Raw genomic sequence first — 12714 nt, forward strand, 5'->3', positions numbered from 1 at the left:
TGGCTATGTGTCTAATTGGGACAGGCCAAGGGTAGTAGATAACAAGGGGCCAAAATATACACATGCATGTAAACAGGTTGGCGTTGACATTAATAAACAATAGAGAGAACAACAAAGCGACCAACAACAACAACAACAAAAACGAAAAAACATTACCAGCAGCTGGCAATAAAGTCAACCCAGCCTTTGTTTTTTTGTTTTTCCAACGATGGCAGTGAGAAATGGTGAGGAAGAACCGCGTTGGATGTTTGAACGACAAAATGTTTGTTGTTTACTTTCACTCAAAAATCAAATCAAAAAATAATTTAAACAAGTTAATGGGGAAGCCTTTTTAATACCCTTGACAAATTATGGGTGCAATTTATTCTAATTTGCTAAACCATTGACAAAGAATACAGACAAAAGAATTGAAAAGCTTAAGCAATTGAGCAAACCACTAAAACTAATACGAAACTAAACACAAATGGCTTTTAAATGTTCATGTTGTTGAAATCAGTAGAAAATTTCAATTGCGGTAGAAATTTCAATTAACTAAGTGTACATATGAATGTATGAAGTTTAAAGGGTATTTCTAAAATTTGGCTACTAGTAATTTTATCTCATTGTGAGAATTTGTTGCTTGGCGACCAAAAATTTGGATAAAATATCAAAACCAAATTTTTGTTTTGCATTCCTCGTTGAATGTTTTCACTTTCAAGAGCAGAAATAATTTATAGAAATTGCCAGTAGTGCGTTGATCTGTCAGTCGGAAAGAAGTGGCGTGAAAATGAAATGCTTTTGCAATGCACATTTCAGATTTACATAGGATGCAGCAGAGATACTCTCTCGCACATGCACAGTCACAAAACTGAAATTGAGTGCAAATAAAGTTTTCCAGTGCAACTTATTTAAATGCAAAAACTTTTCACCACGTGCTATTGCTCACCCCAACGCTCCATCGTCCCTTCATCAGGTGGGTGGAGGGGACAAGTAAAAGTGAGATGCTAGCTATCAATGGTTTGCTTCTTGCTTTGCCAGCTCCTTACAAAAGCCCCCGAATGAATGGTTGTAAGAGGGCAAAACTTTAATGATACTGAGAGATCTGAATTCTTAGAAATTGTTTACTTCAAAAATGAACAATTGTTTAAAGGTTCTGAGAACAACTTGCTTATGAATTTCCACAACTTTGAGTCTTAAACAATATGAAGTTCTATACTTTAATTTTACTTTAGGTTTCTCCTTTGGCACTCCAAAAAAAATTTAGTATTCTATCTGCAACCTCTTCCTCCAAATGGAGTCTGCGTGAGTCAATTATTTTTATTATTTTATTATCCCATTTTTTTCTTCTTGTTGTTGGTTGCTGCTGTTGTTTTGTACTTACTACTAATAGTCATTTCTCTCATAATAAATAGATAAAATAGAAAAATATTCTCTTAATTTTATTATCGTATCCAAATACGTGTTGAAATTTCCACATCGAACAATCTCGTAAAGATATGCAGTAATTGAGGTATTTAATCACACTTTGAATTGAAATTTGCAGAGTTTTATTTATATCTGACTTTGGTGAAAGAAAAACATTCTTACAATTAAGCATTCACCGCAAATGTCTTCCTCCTACACTAAAAAGACCTGTGAGATAAAGAAAAAAAAACATCAAAAAAGTGAACAGTGCACTCAATTTTGATTTACATCTGTTTAAATTATGTTTACAGACAAAGTGCCGACAATCAAAGGTTGGATATTTATTTAGGCAAACATGTTGTCGATTGAGATGTGCAAAGGTGTACGTATGTAGTAGGTGGTAGATGGAGGATGCGAGATGCTGGAAGGTGGATTCAAGTGGAACAGGATGAAAGGAGTGAAAAGCATTTGCAGTTGTGTACGTGACAGACATATGTAATGAAATGTACGTCGAGAAGTAAAACGACCAAGCAGAAGAAGTCCTTGCAATTATGCGGCATTTGGCTTAGGTGCAAAACCTTGATTCACTTTACCTCAATCTCTCCCTCACCATTTTTCTCTCACTCTGTCTGTCGCTCTGGCTCTAATGAGTCGGATTTTACTTCTTTTTTTTTTGGCTTAGCACTTTGTAGGCGTGCCGCGTTTATTGATTTTATTTGAGGCAAAAGAAAATCGAGACAAATTATTTTACACTCGAACGATTTGTGATATGTCTACGACCTGTCAATCACAGCTCTAAAAAAGGGAGAAACCACGTTGCGTTTCATGTTTTCTCTTTTTTTGGCGTTTGATTTGCAAGTTCATTCATTCATTTTGCTCTTGAAATTAAAATGCGCGCAATTTTCCCGCACCTCAGGTCGTATAATTACAAGTTTACCTGCCGCCATCTACCACTCCCCGCACTCAGAGTCATTCCATCTTTGTGACACCCTCACACCACGTGTGATGGCAGAAACCCGAAAATGAAATCTGTTTCTCTTTCAAGGTGTGCGTGTGAGTTTGTGTGTGTGTGTGTGTGTGTAGTAGGTGTCAATCCACTGCCAATTTCATCTTCATCGCCAACTCCATCATGAATTCAGTGTCTTTCACCATCCGCTTGTTGACTTGTGTCTTTGTCTGCTCCCTGGTCTTTGACTTGACTTATTTGCTCGCATCTACCCACGCGTCCATTTCCTTTCGTGAGTTTTCAATTTGTGCATACCCTGCCATAAGGGTATATTCACTACAGTTACAACATAAAAACTAATTTTTAAATAATATTTAAAGTTGATGTATACAGAGTTCGTTTCAAAGTAATGATTACAAATTTTTTTTGGGTCAAAAATTTAGCATAAATGAACTCTATGAATTTCAATTAGAAAAATTTAAGGTTTAAGCATTCCAAAAAAAGCTATTTCATATTGATTTCATAGTGTATAGAAACTTTGGTACTATTAATGTCTTTGTCGAGCCTGTTAGTTTTCAGGTCTTTTTTGTTTTTTGCATCCGCATGGAGCAAGTTTTATTGACAGCACTGGGAAAATTGGCTTTAATTTTTTTTGTAGGCCAGAACTTTTCGTTACTTCCGCAGGCTCTACGCAACTGCTGCTGCACGTGCTTAATTATTCAGTTTTTAATTAAATACTTATGCCGAACAAAATGCCATGCACTTTGATTGATTCTGGATGAGTAGATATTTTAATTGTTTGAGCTCTGGCGACATTTTCGGATGCTAATTCAACTTCAGTTCGTTGACCAGGTACTAGGCGCCCATCAGGTGGTATGAGAGAAGCGAATGAACAGCCATCAGTTTGTTGTTGTAGTTGTTGTGGTTCATTTTTGTTGCTTTTGAATGATTAATTAACGCGCGACGACCTTAAGGGGCCCATAGGCTTTCTCATGCTCTTTCTGGTGGGTCTGTCGTTTCGATTTCGATTGGAGTGGGTAGTCAAATGAAGCCACAAACGCATTATATTATGTTGGCCAGTGCTGACAAGTTTGGCTAGTAAAATGATTGAACACCAACAAAGTTGTAGAAAATTTATCAAATATCAAAGCTAGAAATCTTTTAGAAAAAGATCTAAAAACGAAATGTTGTACAGAATAATAGAAATAGAAATTTGAATTAAGCAAGGGATAATTCCTTTTATATTTAAAGAAATATTTCATCTAATTGTTATTAAATAAATCAATGAATCAGTACAAGTTTATCACTAAGAAAACTTAAGCTTTTGCAACTCACCTTTAACTTCATAGGTAATATAAAATGTCGATCCTGACCTGAATGTCTGTTGCCTGATCAGAGTTCCCTTTTGCATTTGGCGTGCTTTTAGCTTGATTTATCACTTAGCGAGGCGCCGTCATCATCAAAGTCAACACTGTTCGAGCTTTCCAAATTCGCTGGGGAAAACTGTGGTTGCGGCATTTTCTATTTTCTGCATTTGCGTTTAATTAAGTAAAGTTCAAAATTCTACTTAACACGAAATGTGCACAACTTGAGCATGTAGCGGCTGCCGAGTATTTTAGTTGCTCGTTGGCTGTGGGCTGCATAAATTATACATGCGCGTGTTCAACTCTATATCTAGTGTGTGCGTGTGGCCCGTGGCAACTTGTGTGGCATCTTGCCGATGGCCCATGGCAAGTGGCAAGTGGCAGTTCATTAGACAAGCCATCATCATCAGCCTCACTAAATGATTGAATTGCATATTTTAGAATATTGATTAACTTGAAAGATGAGTCTAGCTGACCCTGTGATCCCCAAAGAATTAGCAAGGCTTGAAATGTAAATTTATTAGTTCAAGAAACAATTACCTAGTCTACTCCCCATTCCAACTCACTGTAACACCATAAATAATAATAATATTTTCCCAGCAGACGGTGGAAAGAAGTGAGCTCCTGCCTTCGTCACTTCTAGGTAATTAACACTCCGCTTCCTATCTGGTCGTGGGCTTAGACCATTTCCGTTCTCCCCCTTTTGGAGTTCAGCTTTTATGCCACCTTCAGCAAATATATATTTTTTATGGCATTTGGAAGCTGGAGTCTTAAGGCATTTGGCGGGGGTGTTTTTTTTTGCCAGGCAGGTGAAATTGCATAATTTATTTATAATTGACTTAATAGACTTAAACAAATGGTTCTCATACCAATGAATTTAATTAGTTCACTTAATTTATGACTTTCTGCTCCTTCCTTTTCTGTTTTTGTTTTTGTGTTAAGAAAGTGTGAAAACATTCAATAGCCTCTTGCCTAAGACCATTTAATGCTCACGGCATTAACTTGGGTATCAGTTTACAACACCAAAATGTTCCATTCCATTGAGAAACATTAAGTTATTGATTGACTGCCTAACTGCTCCTAACAACAACTGACAGACGGGAAAAATGTTTTTCTAAAATAAATATTTGGTCTTTTCAAAAATTCATAATAGCAACAACTTGTAGTTCTTCTTCTCTTAACGAAAAATAAAAAAATGGAATGGAAAATAAAACAAAAGTCATCTGAAACGCCTACACACACACACAGAAAGTGTCTAGGCAACATATCGTATACGCAATTTTTATTCAACTTTTCCCTTTTTGGGTTTTTGCTGTTAAGTAAAAAGAAAAAAAGAAAATATGTGTAGGGGCAAAAAAGTTGCTCGGCTCTTCGTGTCTCGTCTCGTCCAATTGATAAGTGAATGAAAACTTTAAATTTATCGCATGAGTATGGACTTAATCTCCAGTGGCAAATGTTTTGACGCAATTTGCCCCACACAGAGCGAGCATTTACATATATTTGTCTAACTTTCTCTAAGAATTTAGCAGCTGCAGCTACAATCATGAGAGTTGAATTGTGTGTATGAGTGGGTGCTACCACGCACAGCTTGCCACTTGTGTCTGATGTGAAGGTGGCGTCTTCATTGTTTTCAAAACTGTTTTACAGGTGCTACAAATTTGAATATAAATGCACACACACACAGAGAGAGAGAAAGAGCAACAGCAACACACAAAATGCTGTGTGTAATAATAAAATAAAATGCCATTCAATGCCAAAAAGACGCGTCGGCATTTTCGGGCCCCCAATGGCCACCTTTTTTGGCTGTAGATAGAACCACCGCCTCCGCCACAAAAAGTTCTAGACAATTCGTGCCTGCAACTTTTCAATTTGCCACTGCCTTTGCCTTTGCGTTGCCTTTCCCTCGCTTATTTACAATGGTAAAAAAATATACATTTTATTTGCCATGTCGAGACAACGAAACGAGCTCTCAGTTTATTTTTTTTTTTGTTTGCGCTTTCTTTGGCATCCAGTTTCACAGGACATTTCGAATTTTAGGATAGAATTTACCTACAACGTGCGACTATGTCTGCCTTTTAGATTTAAATTTAGTGGCTATTTAAGTTACCCTCACCAACTAAGGCCAGCATTAACAGGAGCCGAAATAGAGCTTAAGTTGTCTGCCAAGTGGTTTTTGTTTCTAGACTGATTTTCAAATGATTGCGTTAAAATCGTTCTAGACCAAACTCCGAAATCCTTAAAAAGTGATTAAAGTTTAAGGCAAATTTTAATAAAGATACAAAAAAGGTTAAGCTCAAAAAGGCAGACATAGCCGCTTGTTTTTAGCTAATTGCATAATTTCAGACAAAGACCTTTGAATATAATTCATTTGTATAGCTTAAAGATCGATGCTGAATTCTTATATATGTACTTAAACAGCTGGCACTATTGTCCATTGTTATTTAGATAAAGTACATACTAGTGATATCGTTTAGATAGCTGAATAACATGGCTATTTGTAAAATAAATATTTGACTTTCATTCTATTTGGCTTACTCACAGGCAATTATCCTTTATGTGGCTAGCACGCGTCACGCTCAATAAAATTGAAATGAAATACTAAATTTCTTGTCTTTATTGCGCTGATTGCCATGAACTGAAAATGCAATTGCATGCATCAAGCCGGTGTTGAGGTCGTGTCCAGTGTCCATTGTCCATTGTCCATTGTCATAAACATAACGCAAAGACCAAAATGGGAATATGGAGTGACCCAATAAAGTTTGTCCCACTGCTGTTGCCGTCATATTTTTTGCAGTGAAATCAATTTTTCATTTTGAGGCAACGGCAGGACCACCAGAGCAGCAGCAGCAACATGGCGACGGCATGTCCTCTCGACAATTGTCACAGGGCAAAGAAGAGCGCATTAAATGTGGCTCCATAGCAGACAATGTAATGGTTTATATGTATGTGTAATGGGCAGACCCAAAAGGACAGCAACACAACAAAAAAAATATAAGAACAAAAAAGAAATACTCAAAGAAAAAGCATAGACATTTAGATACCCTGTACTACAATTAAAGACTAATTTATAAGTATATACTTAATAACATTTATAAGTTTATTCCAGCAAATAGCCAAAATTTTACTGCTTCGATCTCGATGCATTTGGCCAATTCCAAGACACCCTTTGTTAGTCTAGAGTCTAGAGTATTACAAAAGTAACATAAATATGCAGCAAGTGGGGGAATAGTAAAAAGTATAAGGCAAAAGACATCTGCTTGTGCTTTTGCTACTGTTTCTGCCACTGACGCTGTCAGTTTTATGACGCATACGCAACGTTGCACAAAGTTCGACAGAAAAGAAAACAAAAGAGATGAAAATAAGAAAGACATTTTGCCATTTTGATTGCCAGATTTGTTTGACATTGATAATACAGAAAAAAGTATAGAGAATTCTCTTCAACCAGTCTCTCAATTGCATTTCAAGTTGATTTCTGCCTTTAAGCTGATCATTTGCCACTGTCTACAGTACCTACTTTAAGTCTGCCGACAGTTGGCAGCTTGCCTAAGCTTGAGGAGTGCAATCTGACTGACAATGAGCAATAATAACACAATCCTCTTGTAGTCGCTTCACCGATTTCGATTCTGATTACGGCAAACGAATCAACCAATCCGATACGACAGCGAAAAGTTGGCTTCTTATTGTCAATTGTATTGGCAGTTGGCGGCGCCAACAATTGTCTGCTCTTATTTACTTTTCACTGACAGCTTAGCCAAAATATGTCAATCAAATCAAAACAGAAAAAAATACAAATAAACATCTAAATTGAGATAAAGATCTTACCTTGGTCTCTTAAATACCTTTCAAACAAAAATTTGCATTTAAATTAAAATTGCATTAATAGGATTCAATTTGGACGACAATTTATGGAACTAAAACTTCAAAAGAAGCTCTTTTGATTTATAATTATGCTGAAGAGGAATAATAAAGTTTATTTATAACTATTTTTCTTTTTTAATAATACCCAAAAGTTTTCACCATGATATGTGAAATTAAAAATCAAACTTTTTCACATGTTAAAATGCAATAAAATAAAAATGATAAATTTCTCAAATTAAAAGTGGCAACATGTGGCACGACACTACCCCCGACACGGTTTGGCCTGCTCCCCGGGACTAAATTGAATATGTCAAAAAGAGAAAATATATAAGCGTGTTTGCGTCCCCTTAAATGGGGGCCAGACATTCCCTCCGACAGTTGTTGTCTGTGTCGAATACTGAGGAACCGAGGACTGTCATGTGCTATGTCATGATAAATCGTTGCCAAAATAGTTGCGTGTTCGCATTAGTGAACAAAATACCTTTACAGCGACGGCAAAAACAACAATAGAAAAAGTTCAAACATTTTAAACAAAATTTATTTGCACATTTCAGGCACGTTTACAATTCGACCGCTTACATTTGTGGCTAATCAATTTAATATATGTATGTATGTACCCATAAATATATCTAACACTGCAGTCAAAGAGCAAGTGACAGATGGATTCTAGACTACGACCACAGGACACATATGGCTTGCATAAATTTTAGAGGCCACAGTCCCAGCCACACACACATACACCCACAGATACAGAGATAGAATGAGAGAGAAAGATGGAGAGAGTTAAAGGGGGAGCTAGAGTTCAGGAGTTCTTTGTTTTGCAAACGTGACAAGGTTATGGCTTTCATTTCTATTGTTATCAGCTAATTGTTAAAGTTATACATAAACATAATCACATTTGCCAGTGTGTGTGTGTGTGTGTGTGTTTGTGTGAGTGTGCATGTCCAGAAGGTCAAGATGGACACATGCTAAATTTAATTAGTTACACATTCACAATCTCTTTGACAAACGCTTTAGGGCTTTATTCTAGCTTAACTGATTAAGGCAAAATCATAATGGAGGATAGGGGGGGTATAGTTTACAGCAGCTCACATCGCAGTCTTTAGTAATACATTAAATTTATATATCCAGGTAAAAAAAAACTAGTGATCAAACATTTTAATGTGAGCTATGTCACAAGTTGAGCTATAGTAGCATAAGATTGAAATATATTGCAAGAGAGATCGAACTTGGCTTAGCTCTATTGTTTTTAAATATTTCTATGTTATAAGCTTGGTGCATTTTAAGCAAAATTGTGCTCAGTTGTGATTTGTAACTCTAGCTTTTAAATATTCAAATTAAAATATTTAATATCCGTTTAAAGTAAGAAACGAAAAAATGACAGGCTAGACCTGTTATCCTGAAAAATATTTTTCATTTCTTCACTAAGAATCTATGCAATTAATAATATTTTTCTTGCATTTGGCTACTTTAGATAAATGAAATATTTATTCAAGATTCACAGCGAGCGTTATCAGACGAGATAGAATGACAAATGTCTAGCTTTTTAATCCATTTGCAAGATTACGACTTTAACCCCAGCAACAACCAAAAAAACTTACGCGTCTAGTCAAAAGTTATATACACATAGTCACACGGGTCGTATGTGTGATGTGAAGATGAACAAAAACCCAAACAATACTTAAAAGCAGATGCTGCTGCTGTTGCTGTAGCTAAATGAATACACGCTTTTAGAAAGTCACCTACCCACACTCTTTTATACACATACAAACACATACACCACACACACACACACACACATACAAAAGCCATGTTAACTGAAGCAAATGTTTTGCATTATGCCAGCAAGTACTTGAAGCATTTATTATGCAGCTTTTCATTTAGGATTTATGTGTTTTATTATTTCTTGTTTGCTGTTGTAATTGTTGTTGCTGTTTTTTAGCGTATGTACTTTTCTCTTAGCTGCAAGGATTAGCACAGAAATTGTCGTTTCATTTAAATATTTTTTTAAATTAATGAAATGTTTTATCCTCTTTCTCTTTTTTTGTGTTTCAGAGATGCTTAACCAGCGTTGATATATGCGGATTTAAAAAACGAAACCAAAATGTTGCATTTAAGGTTATTTGATAGCTCACTCTATTACACATTGGCTTCAGCATCGGCAACAGCGGAACGGGTTGTGCTACAGAATGAGTCCTCGTCTTCTAGTGGCACTCAGCTGAGGTTAACAGCCGTGACCGATTTGTTGCCACCGCCCACAATTGCTGCCGCCGCCAGCATTAATCTGACATATTTCACACCTGCAATATCACACGTGATGCTGGCGCCAACAACAACAACAACAACAGCAGCAACAACAACAAATGCAACCGCAAATGCCATTGTCCAGACAACTGTGGCGCCACTTGACAGCGACTTGGATACGGGCAATAATTCCCTATCAACTCATGGCGGCGATGTGGACAATTTGAACTCGTTTTACTTCTATGAGGTGGGTGGCAAATACATACATACATAAGTAAATTTAAATTCGCCAACAATTCACAACTAAAAACTTATTTATTTATTGAACCCATTCAAATGGGAAAATTGAAAGGACAAGTTCAACTGTCAAGCAGCAGCAGCTGAGGTCGCAGTCTCTCCAGAAACGCATTATGTACCTACTTTTCGAATTTCAATTTATATTGTAATATTTGCACAAAAACAAAGAACAATCAAAAGTTGTATTGACGAAGGAGGGTGCTAAAAGAGTCAGTAGTGGAAATTAAAAGACCATCATTAAAGCGTAATTATTTGGTAGATTTTGCCATATGTTTCCTACGATATTCTAGTTATTGTGGCTATAAAGATTAAGTCTTTAGTCTTTAGTCTTGAGTTTTGTCATTCGATGCACTCTTAACTGAAAAATATAATCTTAATCAGCAGTAATCAATCAGTAATCGCTTACACTGTTCATTAAGATCAAAAAGATCGATGATATTTAATAAGATTTCATATTAAAATAAACTCTCCTTATAATATGTAGGAAAAATTTTGATAAATTCTCAAACCACCTCTCGAAATTCTGGCAACTACTTAAACATGTGAATGACTTTGGCTGCAAATGCTGCAGAGTGAACAATTTTTGATTGGTTTGCCGGCGAAACAAATAAAAGTCATGGCAAACACTGGAGACCAGACTGAAGCCAGTAAGGAAGGGTCACAGCTGCCTTTTCTCTTCCCCATTATCATCAAATACTGCCGCTGCTTTTCGTTACTCTGACAAATTTCAATTTCGTGAAATTTTCCCTTACGGTGGCCCCGACAAAGATAAGAAAATCCAACAACAACGATAACGAAATAAATGTGGCAAATGTCATTCCCGCCAGCTGCAAATTAAAATGCGAGAAAGCAAACTTTTAAAGCAAATCATTTGCATGCGGGGCATGAAATGGGTAATCAATCAGCACTGGCTGCTCCAGCAACTTCGATTAAACGAAATTTCCTTTTTACCATAAAAAAAGGCAAAAGTTCTTCATTGCAAATGTAATGAAATTTCCACGCGCCTCACGCATGCTTCGGCATGGGATAAATCACACGACATTGTGCGGCACAGCCCAACGGAAGTGGCCCTCCAAAAATCAAACCAATTCAAATCAAGACGCCTCCAAACACAGGCGGGACGATCATTTGGCAGAAGCAGGAGGTCTATCCCACATATGTGAATGCCATAAATTTGGGTTTATTTAAACGAGCCACAAAAAAAAATGAGGAACAAGAACCACATCATGAAGGGGAGTGAGAAGAACAGCATCTGTCATTTTGTCAACAATTTGAAACTTAGAAACTTTCATCCAACCTCTTTAACTTTTCTTCACATTTTTTTTTTGGTAGAAGTTTAAAATTTTTCTGAACATCGAAATGAAAATGAAAAATAAATAAATGAATACTTAAGCTTGTGATAAACTAGATCTCTGCTAATCTGTCAACTCAAAATAAAGAATACAAAATACGAAAAAGGAAAAAAAACCAACTGAAAAGAAAACGAAACATAAAAGCTTTAGAATAATGTTTGGCATAAAAAGGTTACTGAACCTCATATTTAGAAGCTCCCACATGTTTGTTGGCGCACGACACACCCACACAAACACACACACACGCACACACACACGCACACACACACACACACACACAGAGATGAAAAGGGGTCTTATGTCTTGTATCCTTATGATTTGAAATTTAAATGGCTTAGTTGTGAATCCTTTACTTAGTTTGGCCACTGGCCATCATCGCTTGGACTTGATTGTGATTTATCTTCGTTTAATAAATACATTTTTCATGTGAAAATGCAGAGATTTGATTTTGATGAACAGCTTAAATGAGAAATTTAAATGTCTTCTTTCATAGTCTGTGACTTGAGGAGATAAATGTTTCAAGACAGTAAGTTAGTGAGATAAATGTGGTAAAAACCAGAGGGCCGGGGCTAACTTCGACCGCGTCAAAGTTTGTATACCCTTGCAACTTTTTTGGTAACTTATTCCTTACCTATAGCCATCAAAGTGGAAAAACGTTTAAGCTAAAAGAGCTAATGTATCCGAAAGAACGGCCTACAATCTTAGCATAGGAAATAACGAAGATATTGATCAAAGTCACTGTTTTCCACCGATCGTTCCTATGGGAGCTATATGATATAGTTACCCGATCCTTATCAAATTTTGCACAGTCATTAACAGATATATTAAACTAACAAATGTTTAATTTGAAAGCAATCGAGTCAAAAATAACGAAGTTATTCACCAAAGTCACTGTTTTCGAAAGATCGTTCCTATGGGAGCTATATGATATAGTCACCCGATCTTGATCAAATTTGGCATAGTCGTTTATATGTGTAATTAACTTAACAATATTAAATTTCACGTTAATAGCTCAGAAAATAACGAAGTTATTAAGAAAAGTCACTGTTCGTGACTTTGCCATTTGTATGGGAGCTATATGATATAGTGATCCGTTCCGGCTGAATCCGAGATATACAACGCCTGCAGTATATACAAGCCTACATGCAAAATTTCAGCTCTGTAGCTCTTTCGGTCTAGGAGGAGTTTGCGTTGATCCAGACGGACGGACGGACGGACGGACGGACGGACGGACATGGCGATTTGAACTCGTCTCGTCGTGCTGATCAAG

At 36.5% G+C, this 12714-nt stretch overlaps 1 protein-coding gene across 1 annotated transcript in view; it reads left to right on the top strand.

The window, feature by feature from the left end:
* Positions 1-12714, top strand: part of LOC6650810 (cardioacceleratory peptide receptor) — a 43311-nt gene that overhangs the window by 9699 nt on the left and 20898 nt on the right. The window contains exon 2 of the mRNA XM_002073910.3: positions 9607-10042. Coding sequence (XP_002073946.1) covers positions 9656-10042 — 387 coding nt within the window. The 5' untranslated portion in view covers positions 9607-9655. The remainder of the gene's footprint in view (positions 1-9606; positions 10043-12714) is intronic.

The sequence above is a fragment of the Drosophila willistoni genome, chromosome 3R (assembly GCF_018902025.1).
Source record: "Drosophila willistoni isolate 14030-0811.24 chromosome 3R, UCI_dwil_1.1, whole genome shotgun sequence".
NCBI classification, from domain to species: domain Eukaryota; kingdom Metazoa; phylum Arthropoda; class Insecta; order Diptera; family Drosophilidae; genus Drosophila; species Drosophila willistoni.